Source organism: Scardinius erythrophthalmus, assembly GCF_964197995.2.
Source record: "Scardinius erythrophthalmus genome assembly, chromosome: 5".
Taxonomy (NCBI): Eukaryota; Metazoa; Chordata; class Actinopteri; order Cypriniformes; family Leuciscidae; genus Scardinius; species Scardinius erythrophthalmus.
Window position 1 is genome coordinate 790,184 of NC_138225.1, and position 17,946 is coordinate 808,129.

The 17,946-nt window shown below is 35.9% G+C and overlaps 1 protein-coding gene across 1 annotated transcript in view; it reads left to right on the top strand.

Moving 5' to 3' along the window:
• The window catches only part of dcc (DCC netrin 1 receptor), a 294,705-nt gene that overhangs the window by 220,991 nt on the left and 55,768 nt on the right, over positions 1-17,946 (top strand). The window contains exons 14-16 of the mRNA XM_081365686.1: positions 5,074-5,184; positions 7,897-8,091; positions 13,442-13,537. Of these exons, the coding sequence (XP_081221812.1) occupies positions 5,074-5,184; positions 7,897-8,091; positions 13,442-13,537 (402 nt within the window). The remainder of the gene's footprint in view (positions 1-5,073; positions 5,185-7,896; positions 8,092-13,441; positions 13,538-17,946) is intronic.

Genomic DNA, 17,946 nt, shown 5'->3' on the forward strand with positions numbered 1-17,946 from the left:
ATCGATCAGATTGAAAGGAGTGGTTTATTCCTTTTCTAATCCAATCGAGAGAACATGTAAACACTTGATCGGATTGAAAACCGAAACTGAAAGGACTGCGCATGTGCAATGACGTAGATATAGCGTAATGACGTAGAAATAGCGTAATGTCGTTGAAATACCGTAATGATGTAGAAATAGCGTAATGATGAAGAAATAGCGTAATGATGAAGAAATAGCGTAATGACGTAGAAATAGCGTAATGTCGTTGAAATACCGTAATGATGTAGAAATAGCGTAATGATGAAGAAATAGTGTAATGACGTAGAAATAGCGTAATGATGAAGAAATAGCGTAATGACGTAGAAATAGTGTAATGACGTAGAAATAGCGCAATGTCGTTGAAATACCGTAATGATGTAGAAATAGCGTAATGATGAAGAAATAGCGTAATGACGTAGAAATAGCGTAATGATGAAGAAATAGCGTAATGACGTAGAAATAGCGTAATGACGTAGTAATAGCGTAATGTCGTTGAAATACCGTAATGATGTAGAAATAGCGTAATGATGAAGAAATAGCGTAATGACGTAGAAATAGCGTAATGATGAAGAAATAGCGTAATGACGTAGAAATAGCGTAATGTCGTTGAAATACCGTAATGATGTAGAAATAGCGTAATGATGAAGAAATAGCGTAATGACGTAGAAATAGCGTAATGACGTAGAAATAGCGTAATGACGTAGAAATAGCGTAATGTCGTTGAAATACCGTAATGATGTAGAAATAGCGTAATGATGAAGAAATAGCGTAATGATGAAGAAATAGCGTAATGACGTAGAAATAGCGTAATGACGTAGAAATAGCGTAATGTCGTTGAAATACCGTAATGATGTAGAAATAGCGTAATGATGAAGAAATAGCGTAATGACGTAGAAATAGCGTAATGATGAAGAAATAGCGTAATGACGTAGAAATAGTGTAATGACGTAGAAATAGCGCAATGTCGTTGAAATACCGTAATGATGTAGAAATAGCGTAATGATGAAGAAATAGCGTAATGACGTAGAAATAGCGTAATGATGAAGAAATAGCGTAATGACGTAGAAATAGCGTAATGACGTAGAAATAGCGTAATGTCGTTGAAATACCGTAATGATGTAGAAATAGCGTAATGATGAAGAAATAGCGTAATGACGTAGAAATAGCGTAATGATGAAGAAATAGCGTAATGACGTAGAAATAGCGTAATGTCGTTGAAATACCGTAATGATGTAGAAATAGCGTAATGATGAAGAAATAGCGTAATGACGTAGAAATAGCGTAATGACGTAGAAATAGCGTAATGATGTAGAAATAGCGTAATGACGTAGAAATAGCATAATGTCGTTGAAATATTGTAATGACGTTGAAATAGCGTAATGATGAAGAAATAGTGTTATGACGTTGAAATACACAATGACGTAGAAATAGCGTAATGACGTTGAAATAGCGTAATGATGTAGAAATAGCGTAATGATGAAGAAATACTGTAATGATGAAGAAATAGCGTAATGACGTTGAAATACACAATGACGTACAAATAGCGTAATGACGTTGAAATACACAATGACGTAGAAATAGCGTAATGATGTAGAAATAGCGTAATGGCGTAGAAATAGCGTAATGATGTAGAAATAGCGTAATGATGTAGAAATAGTGTAATGATGTAGAAATAGCGTAATGATGTAGAAATAGTGTAATGATGTAGAAATAGCGTAATGATGTAGAAATAGTGTAATGACGTAGAAATAGCGTAATGATGTATAAATACTGTAATGACGTAGAAATAGCATAATGACATGGAAATAGTGTAATGATGTAGAAACAGCGTAATGATGTAGAAATAGCGTAATGATGTATAAATACTGTAATGACGTAGAAATAGCGTAATGAAATGGAAATAGTGTAATGATGTAGAAATAGCGTAATGTATAAATACTGTAATGACGTAGAAATAGCGTAATGATGTATAAATACTGTAATGACGTAGAAATAGCGTAATGATGTATTAATACTGTAATGACGTAGAAATAGCATAATGACATAGAAATAGCGTAATGATGTAGAAATAGCGTAAAGAAATAGCATAATGATGTAGAAATAGCGTAATGATCTAGAAATAGTGTAATGATGTAGAAATAGTGTAATGATGTAGAAATAGCGTAATGATGTAGAAATACTGTAATGACGTAGAAATAGCGTAATGATGTATAAATACTGTAATGACGTAGAAATAGCATAATGACATGGAAATAGTGTAATGATGTAGAAATAGCGTAATGACGTAGAAATAGCGTAATGACGTAGAAATAGCGTAATGTCGTTGAAATACCGTAATGATGTAGAAATAGCGTAATGATGAAGAAATAGCGTAATGACGTAGAAATAGCGTAATGATGAAGAAATAGCGTAATGACGTAGAAATAGTGTAATGACGTAGAAATAGCGCAATGTCGTTGAAATACCGTAATGATGTAGAAATAGCGTAATGATGAAGAAATAGCGTAATGACGTAGAAATAGCGTAATGATGAAGAAATAGCGTAATGACGTAGAAATAGCGTAATGACGTAGAAATAGCGTAATGTCGTTGAAATACCGTAATGATGTAGAAATAGCGTAATGATGAAGAAATAGCGTAATGACGTAGAAATAGCGTAATGATGAAGAAATAGCGTAATGACGTAGAAATAGCGTAATGTCGTTGAAATACCGTAATGATGTAGAAATAGCGTAATGATGAAGAAATAGCGTAATGACGTAGAAATAGCGTAATGACGTAGAAATAGCGTAATGTCGTTGAAATATTGTAATGACGTTGAAATAGCGTAATGATGAAGAAATAGTGTTATGACGTTGAAATACACAATGACGTAGAAATAGCGTAATGACGTTGAAATAGCGTAATGATGTAGAAATAGCGTAATGATGAAGAAATACTGTAATGATGAAGAAATAGCGTAATGACGTTGAAATACACAATGACGTACAAATAGCGTAATGACGTTGAAATACACAATGACGTAGAAATAGCGTAATGATGTAGAAATAGCGTAATGGCGTAGAAATAGCGTAATGATGTAGAAATAGCGTAATGATGTAGAAATAGTGTAATGATGTAGAAATAGCGTAATGATGTAGAAATAGTGTAATGATGTAGAAATAGCGTAATGATGTAGAAATACTGTAATGACGTAGAAATAGCGTAATGATGTATAAATACTGTAATGACGTAGAAATAGCATAATGACATGGAAATAGTGTAATGATGTAGAAACAGCGTAATGATGTAGAAATAGCGTAATGATGTATAAATACTGTAATGACGTAGAAATAGCGTAATGAAATGGAAATAGTGTAATGATGTAGAAATAGCGTAATGTATAAATACTGTAATGACGTAGAAATAGCGTAATGATGTATAAATACTGTAATGACGTAGAAATAGCGTAATGATGTATTAATACTGTAATGACGTAGAAATAGCATAATGACATAGAAATAGCGTAATGATGTAGAAATAGCGTAAAGAAATAGCATAATGATGTAGAAATAGCGTAATGATCTAGAAATAGCGCAATGACGTAGATATAGGGTAATGATGTAGAAATAGCATAATGATGTAATGATGTAGAAATAGCGTAATGATGTAGAAATAGCGTAATGATGTAGAAATAGCGCAATGACATAGAAATAGTGCAATGACGTAGAAATAGAAAGTGTAATGATGTAGAAATAGCGTAATGACGTAGAAATAGCGTAATGATGTAGAAATAGCGTAATGATGTATAAATACTGTAATGACGTAGAAATAGCGTAATGACATGGAAATAGTGTAATGATGTAGAAATAGCGTAATGATGTAGAAATAGCGCAATAACGTAGATATAGCGTAATGATGTAGAAATAGCGTAATGACGTAGAAATAGCGTAATGATGTAGATATAGCGTAATGATCTAGAAATAGCGCAATAACGTAGATATAGCGTAATGATGTAGAAATAGCGTAGTGATGTAGAAATAGCGTAATGATGTAGATATAGCGTAATGATGTAAAAATAGCGTAATGATGTAGAAATAGCGTAATGATGTAGAAATAGCGTAATGAACGAGCTGTTCTCCTGCTGAATAAAGTGTGGTATAAACGAGTGTCTCGTCCTCCTATAATCCTCCTCTTCTGCGTGTGTGGAGTGGAGCAGGACGACGGTCCTCCAGTGCTGCTTCAGACTCTCATCCACACACGACTGGTTTTGGGCATCTTTACTGTGTGATCAATATTAGCAGCAGAACAACGGCTCATATGATCATTATCTCCAAATTATGACCAGAAATGGATAAATATTAAGTCTGCTGTTTAAAACAAATAAAGAACTAATGTATGAGAATGTTTATTATGCACAAACAGCGGGAAACTCTGTATATCGTGCGCGTGTCAAAAAATATATCCCGATTTGAAGCTTGTGACATATAAACGCGCACATCATCCTGATCACATGTTTAGCGTAACACTACATTCAGATTCATCAATCGGAATGAATTCAGTGCGACTGAAACAAAAGTTGTTCATGTAAACGTAGCCATTGTTTTTTTAGTCCTGATTCTATACATGTTTAAGAAGTCGACACACGATGCATCACATCACACCGGATTTGTCGTCCTCAGGGACTTCGGGAAGCGCAGATGTGTGTTTGTTTGAATAGGATTTCTGAATTTATTGGAAAATCATATTCATTTCCATTATTCTCTTGATGGATATCTCGCTAAGTTGCTATTTCCGAAGGGATTAATTTCACAGTGCCGTTGGAGTGTGTTATGCTAATTCCCGACACTCCGGGGTATTCAGGGATGACAGCACCCTACTATCATAATTGCGTTTTTTTATCTTTACACATGATGGAAATGCATCCTGATCTGTTTAGATGAGGTTTGGAGACCTTGTTTACCTCGCCGCCTTCGCTGATTGCTGTTTACTAATTAGAATCGCAAATAATAATCACACACACACACCTTATTTTCTTTTCCTGACTCCCACTCTTTGTTTATTGTGTGACAGGGTTGGAGAAAGGCAGCCAGTACAGCTTCCAAGTGGCAGCGATGACGGTGAATGGCACGGGTCCCAGCAGCGAGTGGCACACAGCCGAGACCCCAGAGAACGACCTGGACGGTGAATATGAATATGAATATGCAGACGCACAATGCAGCACAATTTAGGGCAGCTTAAACCGGTCGAGGTGTTTCGGTCGGTGTGTTCTGATGGTTTTTAAGGAGTTCAGTGCTAGTAAGTATCGATGGACGCTTTGGAAACACTGCTTCAGGAAGCTTTAAAACCTTTGTGACATACTGTTATAATTATGAGATAAAAAGCTGAAAGTGTGAGATAAAAAGTCAAACTTATGATGCTGTCATAATTATGGGATAATAAATTGAAATGATGAGATAACAGTTTTAAATTATAAGATGCGTTTTCAAAAGTATTCATTTTGCGTTTTCTAAATATTATTTTTTATCTCATAGTTATGCGTATAACTATGAGATAAAAAAATAATATTTAGATAAAATTAAAAATTATGATGACGAATTAAGTCATAATTATGAGATAAAAATTTGAAATCGTGAGATAAAAAGTCAAAATTATGACAGCCATAAATATGAGATAAAAAGTTGAAATTGAGATATACATTCAAAATTATGACACTGTCTGTGGAAATTGTAAGATAAAATGTCAAAAATGTACTAAATATGATAACGAAATTATTACATACTAACTCATACATACTAATTTTGAAAGTTAAAAAGTCAAAATTATGACATAAGTCGACAAAGAGGAAATTAAGAAGAAATTGTCATTGTTTTTGTTTTCTTTGCGAGGAATGTCTCGTGAGCAAACGTTCCAGGATGAGTTTGACCGTGTAACCGGCCTAGAAATGTCTGGTTCCTTAGAGAGTGTGTTTCTGTTGACCCAGTGTGTGGATTGAGACGTGGCCAAAGGAGAGTCTTTTTCAGTGACCTGAAGCGAGGAGTGTGTAGCAAGCAAACGTTCCAGGATGAGTTTGATTATGTAATAATAATATCTGGGCAAGAGGAAGCGGTTTAAGCAGAGAATCGATACATCTGGCTTCAGTTCGTCTGAGTTTCAGCTGAACAGGCGGAGACTGTGAAAGTTAAAAGCACATCATTCGGCATGTAATAGATGAAGATGCATTTGACATTTACAATATCTTTCAAAAAAAAGTGGAAAGTGTGAGACAAAAATTCAAAACTATGATAGTCATAATTGAGATAAAATTTACAATTATGAGATAAAAAGTAAAAAAATGACAAACTAAATTGTAATTATGAGATAAAAAGTTGAAATTATGAGATAAGCTTTCAGAATTATGACACTCACAACTATGAGATAAAAGGATGAAATTATGAGATAAAAAGATGACATTATGATGTAATAAGTTGAAATTATGAGATAAAAAGTCAAAATTCTGACAGTAATAATTATGAGAGAAAAAGTTGAAATTATGAGAGAAAAAGTTGAAATTGTAAAAAGTTAAGCGGTTTAAGCAGAGAATCGATAAGTTTGGCTTCAGTTCGTCTGAGTTTCGGCTGAACAGGCGGAGACTGTGAAAATGAAAAGCACATCATTCAACATGTGAGATAGATGAAGTCAATAGATGAAGATGTATTTGACATTTACAATATCTTTCAAAAAAAATTGAAAGTGTGAGACAAAAATTCTAAACTATGTCAGTCATAATTGAGATAAAAAGTTACAATTATGAGATAAAAAGTAAAACATTTACAAATTAAATCGTAATTATGAGATAAAAAAGTTGAAATTATGAGATATGTTTTCAAAATTATGACAGTATTTGACATTTAAAATATCTTAAAAAAAATTGAAAGTGTGAGACAAAAATTATAAGCTATGATAGTCATAATTGAGATAAGTTGTGAGATAAAAAGTAAAAAATTTGACATACTTAGTAATAATTATAAGATAAAAAGTTTGAGATCTATCTATCTATCTATGTATAATCCAGCCATCCATCCATCTATCCGAAAGTTAAAAGCACATCATTCTGCATATAATAGATGATGTATTTGAACAGGCAGAGACTTTGAAAGTTAAAAGCACATCATTCTGCATATAATAGATGTAGATGTGTTTGACATTTACAATATCTTTCAGCTCGACACAGAGCTCCTGAATCGTCTGTTCTAGTGCAACGCTTTGAAGACTTTGTTCCGCTTGAGAATGTCAGCTTTGAACGATTCTTGTTTCTCCTGCGGATCAAGCGTGTGGTTCAGGTTTGATCAGGACCTGGTGGAGCTTCAGAGACTCTCCCAATAACAGCCTGAGGGAGAGAGAGTTACGAGAGCGAGGCTTGATGTGGGAGAACACACACACACACACACACACACACACACACACACACACACACACACACACACACACACACTCTTGTACATTTATCTTTATGAGGACATTCATTGACACAATGCAATCTCTAGCCGCTTACCCTAACCTTACCCATCACAACTAAGTGCCTAACCCGACCCCTGACCCTAAACCGACCCTTGACCTCATTATAACCTTATCCCTAAAAGTCTTGACCCTCTAACACTTTAAAGGCTCTCAGAAACTGAGGACCGGCCAACATGTCCTCACTTTACTCTCTCTGTCCTCACTCCAATGGTCTAAAACTCCCACACACACACACCGGGAGTGTGTGGCGAGCTGCATAAACACTGAAGAAAATGATTTACAAAGCAGAAACTACCAGAATGAGGAAAATAATAGAGGACTGATCTATCTATCCATCCATCCATCCATCCATCTATTGATGTTTCTTCCACCTCTCCTGTGTTGTGTGTGCTGTAGAGACCCAGGTCCCGAACCAGCCGAGCTCTCTGCACGTGCGGCCGCTGCCCAACAGCATCATCATGAGCTGGACCCCCCCGCTGAACCCCAACATCCTGGTGCGCGGCTACATCATCGGCTACGGCGTCGGCAGCCCGTACGCGGAGACCGTCAGAGTCGACAGCAAGCAGCGCTACTACTCCATCGAGAACCTCGGTGAGTGAGAACACACACACACACACATATATATATGAACATCAGAGTTAGATGATGGATACAGTCAGTCACAGGCGATCCACACGCCAATCCAGAAGCGCGGTAATGCAATGCTGTTTGCTAACCGCCACAGCAGCAAAAAGAGCAAAAGAAGAAGAGATGATCTACACACCAGCCTAAACAACGCTGCGTCTCAGTTTGCCTACTTAGACTACGCCCTAAAAGTGTGTACTCTTTTTGTGAAGAAAAAGTAGATCCTTTTGAGTGTGTAGCAGAAGAGTAGACGAGTAGATCACATCATACAATAACGTCTTTAACAGTTGCTCTCTGTCACAGTAAACTGACCTGTCAATCATCTCATCACAGTAAACTGACCTGTCAATCATCTTATCACAGTAAACTGGCCTGTCAATCATCTTATCACAGTAAACTGGCCTGTCAATCATCTTATCACAGTACACTGACCTGTCAATCATCTTATCACAGTACACTGACCTGTCAATCATCTTATCACAGTAAACTGACCTGTCAATCATCTTATCACAGTACACTGACCTGTCAATCATCTTATCACAGTAAACTGACCTGTCAATCATCTTATCACAGTACACTGACCTGTCAATCATCGTATCACAGTAAACTGACCTGTCAATCATCTTATCACAGTAAACTGACCTGTCAATCATCTTATCACAGTACACTGACCTGTCAATCATCTTATCACAGTAAACTGGCCTGTCAATCATCTTATCACAGTACACTGACCTGTCAATCATCTTATCACAGTACACTGACCTGTCAATCATCTTATCACAGTACACTGACCTGTCAATCATCTTATCACAGTAAACTGGCCTGTCAATCATCTTATCACAGTACACTGACCTGTCAATCATCTTATCACAGTAAAATGACCAGTCAATCATCTTATCACAGTAAACTGACCTGTCAATCATCTTATCACAGTACACTGACCTGTCAATCATCTTATCACAGTAAACTGACCTGTCAATCATCTTATCACAGTACACTGACCTGTAAATCATCTTATCACAGTAAACTGACCTGTCAATCATCTTATCACAGTACACTGACCTGTCAATCATCTTATCACAGTAAACTGACCTGTCAATCATCTTATCACAGTACACTGACCTGTAAATCATCTTATCACAGTAAACTGACCTGTCAATCATCTTATCACAGTAAACTGGCCTGTCAATCATCTCATCACAGTAAACTGGCCTGTCAATCATCTCATTACAGTAAACTGGCCTGTCAATCATCTCATTACAGTAAACTGGCCTGTCAATCATCTTATCACAGTAAACTGGCCTGTCAATCATCTCATCACAGTAAACTGGCCTGTCAATCATCTTATCACAGTACACTGACCTGTCAATCATCTTATCACAGTACACTGACCTGTCAATCATCTTATCACAGTACACTGACCTGTCAATCATCTTATCACAGTAAACTGACCTGTCAATCATCTTATCACAGTAAACTGACCTGTCAATCATCTTATCACAGTAAACTGACCTGTCAATCATCTTATCACAGTACACTGACCTGTCAATCATCTTATCACAGTAAACTGACCTGTCAATCATCTTATCACAGTAAACTGGCCTGTCAATCATCTTATCACAGTACACTGACCTGTCAATCATCTTATCACAGTACACTGACCTGTCAATCATCTTATCACAGTACACTGACCTGTCAATCATCTTATCACAGTACACTGACCTGTCAATCATCTTATCACAGTAAACTGACCTGTCAATCATCTTATCACAGTACACTGACCTGTCAATCATCTTATCACAGTAAACTGACCTGTCAATCATCTTATCACAGTAAACTGGCCTGTCAATCATCTTATCACAGTACACTGACCTGTCAATCATCTTATCACAGTACACTGACCTGTCAATCATCTTATCACAGTACACTGACCTGTCAATCATCTTATCACAGTACACTGACCTGTCAATCATCTTATCACAGTACACTGACCTGTCAATCATCTTATCACAGTACACTGACCTGTCAATCATCTTATCACAGTAAACTGACCTGTCAATCATCTTATCACAGTACACTGACCTGTCAATCATCTTATCACAGTACACTGACCTGTCAATCATCTTATCACAGTACACTGACCTGTCAATCATCTTATCACAGTACACTGACCTGTCAATCATCTTATCACAGTACACTGACCTGTCAATCATCTTATCACAGTAAACTGACCTGTCAATCATCTTATCACAGTACACTGACCTGTCAATCATCTTATCACAGTAAACTGACCTGTCAATCATCTTATCACAGTACACTGACCTGTCAATCATCGTATCACAGTACACTGACCTGTCAATCATCTTATCACAGTAAACTGACCTGTCAATCATCTTATCACAGTAAACTGGCCTGTCAATCGTCTTATCACAGTACACTGACCTGTCAATCATCTTATCACAGTAAACTGACCTGTCAATCATCTTATCACAGTACACTGACCTGTCAATCATCTTATCACAGTAAACTGACCTGTCAATCATCTTATCACAGTAAACTGGCCTGTCAATCATCTTATCACAGTACACTGACCTGTCAATCATCTTATCACAGTACACTGACCTGTCAATCATCTTATCACAGTACACTGACCTGTCAATCATCTTATCACAGTACACTGACCTGTCAATCATCTTATCACAGTAAACTGACCTGTCAATCATCTTATCACAGTACACTGACCTGTCAATCATCTTATCACAGTAAACTGACCTGTCAATCATCTTATCACAGTACACTGACCTGTCAATCATCGTATCACAGTACACTGACCTGTCAATCATCGTATCACAGTAAACTGACCTGTCAATCATCTTATCACAGTACACTGACCTGTCAATCATCTTATCACAGTAAACTGACCTGTCAATCATCTTATCACAGTAAACTGACCTGTCAATCATCTTATCACAGTACACTGACCTGTCAATCATCGTATCACAGTAAACTGACCTGTCAATCATCTTATCACAGTACACTGACCTGTCAATCATCTTATCACAGTAAACTGACCTGTCAATCATCTTATCACAGTACACTGACCTGTCAATCATCGTATCACAGTACACTGACCTGTCAATCATCTTATCACAGTAAACTGACCTGTCAATCATCTTATCACAGTAAACTGACCTGTCAATCATCTTATCACAGTACACTGACCTGTCAATCATCTTATCACAGTACACTGACCTGTCAATCATCTTATCACAGTACACTGACCTGTCAATCATCTTATCACAGTACACTGACCTGTCAATCATCTTATCACAGTACACTGACCTGTCAATCATCTTATCACAGTACACTGACCTGTCAATCATCTTATCACAGTAAACTGGCCTGTCAATCATCTTATCACAAACGGATCTCTATAAAAGTCTATGTTGTTCTTGCAGATGAAATATAACATTAATATATATTTTTCTATCATGTTAAACTTTGATTAGTCACTCAAACCGTTATCTAAACCTCTCACCGTCGGTCGCGCATGTCGGCCATGTTTTGTAGTTTTTTAACACTCTTTACTCATGTTTGTAGTTCCTCCTCCAAAGCGCAATGTTTTGTGTGACTTCTGTGTAGCGTTACACCCCTATCATGTTCTCATGCTGTGTGTGTTGAGGTTTAAATATTTCATTCATATCATTCATTATAGATCATTGATCACATGGAGCAGAGTAGTTCATCAACATATTATTATCTGCACTGAACAAATATATCACGTTCATCTTCAGTGTTTCTGCCTCGTTCTCCAGCATAAACATCTAAACATTCTTACATCAAGACACACTTACTGGAGAAACAAAGTGACTGAAGATATTAAGACTTGATTAATGAAACATTTATCAAAATGAAGTGAGTTTGAGTTTAAAACGAGAACAAATAACAATAATCTTCAGAACAATAATCTTAATTCAAAGGGAAAACCGGTTTATATTTCTGACTCCACTGTCAGATATTAGTTATTGTTTTAAACTCAAACTCACTTCATTTTGATGCATTTTTTATTAGTCAAGACTTAATATCTTCAGTCACTTTGATTCTTCTCCAGTAAGTGTGTCTTGATGTAAGAAAGTTTAGATATCAGTGCTGGAGAACGAGACAGAAACACTGAGGAAGAACGTGTGCGAACGCTGTGATTCTTTATACAAGTGAATGAAATGAAATGTAATTTTAAATTGGCTTCCCGTTTGTTTATTCATTACTAAGAAGAATATAATGTTTCATTTATAAGGCGACTAATATGAAAACAAATGAGGTGTGAATTGAATTTCATCTGCGGTCGCATGTCAAAAGACGCAACGACGAATCTCAGATTTTAATATTCATAAGAAGGTGCGGCTAGTTCAGCGATCATGAATCCTTAATGAGGGTTTGTTCAAGATCAAACACGCTCACATGTGTTCATGTTTTATTTATTCAGTTTTTCTGTGATCGCCCAGAGTTTACGAGTTCAGTAAAGCGTTTCGTCGAGCCGCTGGATGCTCTGCAGAAATATGCTTTTCTCACTCAGTATTTTTGTCTGGTTTCCAGTCCAAATATCTAAACATTCTTAAATCAAGATGCATTTACTAGAGGAGTAAAATGCCATAAGATATTATGTCTTGTTTTCTGGGGAAATAAATCAAAATGAAGAAAGTTGTTGCTTATTAAAAGCAAAATTAGATAGATTATTGAACAAGATTTTTTTTTTTCATTGGCAGATAATTTAGCTTTTTTTAAGCAACAAATCACTTCATTAAGATTTATTTCCCCAGAAAACAGTTATGTCATTTCACTCCTCTAGTAAATGCATCTTGATTTAAGAATGTTTAGATATTTGGACTGGAAACAAGACAGAAACAAGAAAAGCATGTTTTGCAGTGTGGAGAAAATCTCTTTTGTCCTCTGAGCGTTGAAATCTTTCTGCCCTCCTTTACCTCCATTCTGGGCAGAAATAAGGCCACGTCCTTATCAATATTTCACATGAAATCCACAGGTTGCCATGGCAGCGATATTGAACCCAGTCTGGCTGGCCAGAAGGAAAAGGAGAAACAAATGGAAAGAGGAAAAAGAGCATCTTCTGTTTCTTTGTTCAGGGATTTCAACAGTCATGAACACATCTTTCAAAGCCTCGATCAGAGACACCTCTGGATTAATCTCATGTGCAGATGTTGTTGTTGCTGTGTTCATCAGTCTTGATTTGTTTGGCGTTATTTTAAATGCTTGAAGTCTCAGGTGTACCGGTGTAAAGTGTGTGTGTGTGTGTGTGTTTCAGAGCCCAGCTCTCATTACGTGATCTCTCTGAAGGCCTTCAATAACGCGGGTGAAGGAGTTCCTCTCTACGAGAGCGCCGTCACCAGATCCATGTCCGGTGCGTCACACTTCATATCATTCCAGACGGTGTGATTATAGTCATGTTCCCGTATATATGATCAAACTCCTTCAGTTTCAGCTGGAGTATTCAGTATCATCTTAGGAGATATTCAACCTGTGTCTTCATATTTATGTTCGGTACACTCTCAGAAAAAAAAGTGCAAAAGCTGTCACTGTGGCGGTGCCTTTTCAAAAGGTAGGCTACACCTTTGTACCTAAAGAGTGCATATTAGTCCATCAATGGTACATATGAGTTCCAAAAGTGTACATATTAGTACCAAAAGTGTACATATTAGTCCCTAAAAGGTACATATTAGTATCAAAAGTGTACATATGAGTACCAAAAGTGTACATATTAGTACCAAAAGTGTACATATGAGTTCCAAAAGTGTACATATGAGTTCCAAAAGTGTACATATTAGTACCAAAAGTGTACATATGAGTTCCAAAAGTGTACATATTAGTTCCAAAAGTGTACATATGAGTTCCAAAAGTGTACATATTAGTACCAAAAGTGTACATATGAGTACCAAAAGTGTACATATTAGTACCAAAAGTGTACATATGAGTTCCAAAAGTGTACATATTAGTACCAAAAATGTACATATTAGTACCAAAAATGTACATATTAGTACCAAAAGTGTACATATTAGTACCAAAAATTTACATATTAGTACCAAAAGGGTACATATTAGTTCCAAAAGTGTACATATTAGTACCAAAAATGTACATATTAGTACCAAAAGTGTACATATTAGTACCAAAAGTGTACATATTAGTTCCAAAAGTGTACATATGAGTTCCAAAAGTGTACATATGAGTTCCAAAAGTGTACATATTAGTACCAAAAATGTACATATGAGTTCCAAAAGTGTACATATTAGTTCCAAAAGTGTACATATGAGTTCCAAAAGTGTACATATTAGTACCAAAAATGTACATATTAGTACCAAAAGTGTACATATTAGTACCAAAAATTTACATATTAGTACCAAAAGGGTACATATTAGTACCAAAAGTGTACATATTAGTACCAAAAATGTACATATTAGTACCAAAAATGTACATATTAGTACCAAAAGTGTACATATTAGTACCAAAAATTTACATATTAGTACCAAAAGGGTACATATTAGTTCCAAAAGTGTACATATTAGTACCAAAAATGTACATATTAGTACCAAAAGTGTACATATTAGTACCAAAAATTTACATATTAGTACCAAAAGGGTACATATTAGTACCAAAAATGTACATATTAGTACCAAAAGTGTACATATTAGTACCAAAAATGTACATATTAGTACCAAAAGTGTACATATTAGTTCCAAAAGTGTACATATGAGTTCCAAAAGTGTACATATGAGTTCCAAAAGTGTACATATTAGTACCAAAAATGTACATATGAGTTCCAAAAGTGTACATATTAGTTCCAAAAGTGTACATATGAGTTCCAAAAGTGTACATATTAGTACCAAAAATGTACATATTAGTACCAAAAGTGTACATATTAGTACCAAAAATTTACATATTAGTACCAAAAGGGTACATATTAGTACCAAAAGTGTACATATTAGTACCAAAAATGTACATATTAGTACCAAAAGTGTACATATTAGTACCAAAAATGTACATATTAGTACCAAAAGGGTACATATTAGTACCAAAAATGTACATATTAGTTCCAAAAGTGTACATATTAGTACCAAAAGTGTACATATTAGTACCAAAAATGTACATATTAGTACCAAAAGTGTACATATTAGTACCAAAAATGTACATATTAGTACCAAAAGGGTACATATTAGTACCAAAAATGTACATATTAGTACCAAAAGTGTACATATTAGTTCCAAAAGTGTACATATTAGTACCAAAAATGTACATATTAGTACCAAAAGTGAACATATTAGTTCCAAAAGTGTACATATTAGTACCAAAAGTGAACATATTAGTTCCAAAAGTGTACATATTAGTACCAAAAGTGTACATATTAGAAGCCTTTTGAAGGGTACTGTCCCAGTGACAGCTTTTGTACCTTTTTTTCTGAGAGTGTATTTGCAGTATTAACTTTATCTGGACAATAACTTTATTCTAGATCTGCTGTAAAGCCTAAACAATCTCTGTTACTGTAATCTCCTGTTATCACTGTAAAGCTGCTGTGAAACTATATTGTTATATAGTTAAAGTGCTGTATAAATGAAGGAGACTGGACTGTGAAATGCTGCTTTTCTTCAACCGGAGCCCAGATAACAAATATAGGAAATATATGAATATTTTACTAATGCTCCCATAAAGTTATTTCTGAATGTTCTCAGAATGTCCAGTATTTTTTATGTTTTAAAAATGTTAAAGGGTCATTTCACCCATTTGAACATTGTTTTTTATTTAAAGTAGGTCATATATGTAGTCGAAATGTAAAATAATTTTTGAATTTGGTGCCTTCGTGACCGAGAAAAGACAAAAAATAACTTCAGAACGCATTTGTATGAAAGACAACAACTCCCACAATGCACCACATTGCACAGCTCCGCAAGCCACTCCCACTTATCCAGAAAGCGCATATCTGCCTATAAGAGAAATCACTCTTCCGTCTACAAGGCTAGCTACCACCAGAGCTTGAAATTAATTTCACATTCACACAAAATGTTTAGTTAGTTGGCGAACTCATATAGTGCATTACTCCTCGTTTGTATTTCTTTCGAAAAGGTTAATTATTGCATGGTACCTGGATGTTCAGTCAGAACATATGCGGTGCGAAACTAGGATAGTTCTCAACACAAACGTCCGTGTCCTCGTCTGATTCAGAGATTTCGTCCAGGAGAAATTGTCATCGTTGAAATTCTTTGCCACAGACGGACTCTATCTCTGTGTTCGTAGCGGTTCGTAGCTGCATTGTGAGATCACCGGCGCCACCGGTCCGCCCTAACTCGAGCCAGTCCGGGCTCCTCGTCCGCGGCAGGCAGGTCTTCTCTGCCTCGGCTGCTCTTCGCTATAATGCGGCTTGTAAAGGTAGCCACAAACACCTGATTCAAGCATCGGACTTCCGAAATCCTCTTCCTCTAGTCTATATCATATTGAGCACTCTCCTCCGCTATGGTCATAACTTTACATCTGTCTCCACAGCGCCTGTTAGCTTAGCTTCAAACAAGATGGAGGATATTGCTTTCAGTTTCAGAGAGTAAAGTCCCACCCACTGATCTGTAATAGGTCTGTAGCGTGAGCGCGCCCCACCCTGGGAAAGATGAGGAACTAGTGCTTGTAGTCTTAACAGAAATCCCCCCCTCTTACACTTCCTCCTACAATGACGCAAAATGATGATTTTTGCGTCATTGTAGGAGGAAGTGTAAGAGGTAAATAACAGATTTCTCCCGTCTCAGGGGAAAATGAGAGAGTGTTGCACGACCATTCAATAGTATGACTGGGTTTCTAACAATGCAAAGCTTAATGCAAATGGGTGAAGTGTCCCTTTAAGAAGACGTTCCATTGGCAAACATTATGGGAACATAACTTTTGAATGTTCTCTGAAATATTAAAGACCAGATAACTCTGAAGGAACGTTCTACTAATGTTCCTGGAAGAACGTCAGATCCTGACTCTGAGAACCTCGAGAGAACGTTCGCTGGACGGAACCTTCAGTTTTCACCGAATGAAGGATTCATAGAGAGAAATTAGAAGAATTTTAATCATTTTTCTAGACTTCCAGCATCATTTTTGTTAAACCGCGAATGAATAATTGAGTCTGGGCAACGAGTAATCGCATGTTTACATAATATATGTGTGTGTGTACTGTCATAATCATTTTGTATATATAAATACACACACATGCATGTATATATTTAAGAATTATTTTAATTTATATATATATATATATATATATATATAAATTATGTATAAATATACAGTATATACAGGATATACATGCAAATATTTCTTAAATATATACATGCATATGTGTGTATTTATATATACAAAATAATTAGGCACAGTACACACACACATATATTATGTAAACACAAGCTTTTATTTTGGATATTTTTATTTTTTAATTTTTTTCTTGGTTATGTGAAACATTCCATTTGATCATTTTGCAAACATTATGGGAACGTTTCAGAATGTTTCATTCAAAAGTGACATTTAAAGACATTAGACGAATGTCCAACTAAAACGACGTCTAGATAATGTTATTATGCTAACGTTCTGAGAACATTATTAAAGACCACAGTACTTTGAAATGAAGAAACATTTTATTAACGTTCCTGGAAGAACCTTGAGACAACCTTCTGATTTCTGTGAAGGGTTATAGCCGTGAGAGGTTGCTTCGGAAAGCTGTAGTTAGTGGGTCTGAAGTAGTTCAGTCTGTGGTTTATCCGATCATATCAGTGACGGGTTCATAAATCTGAGCTG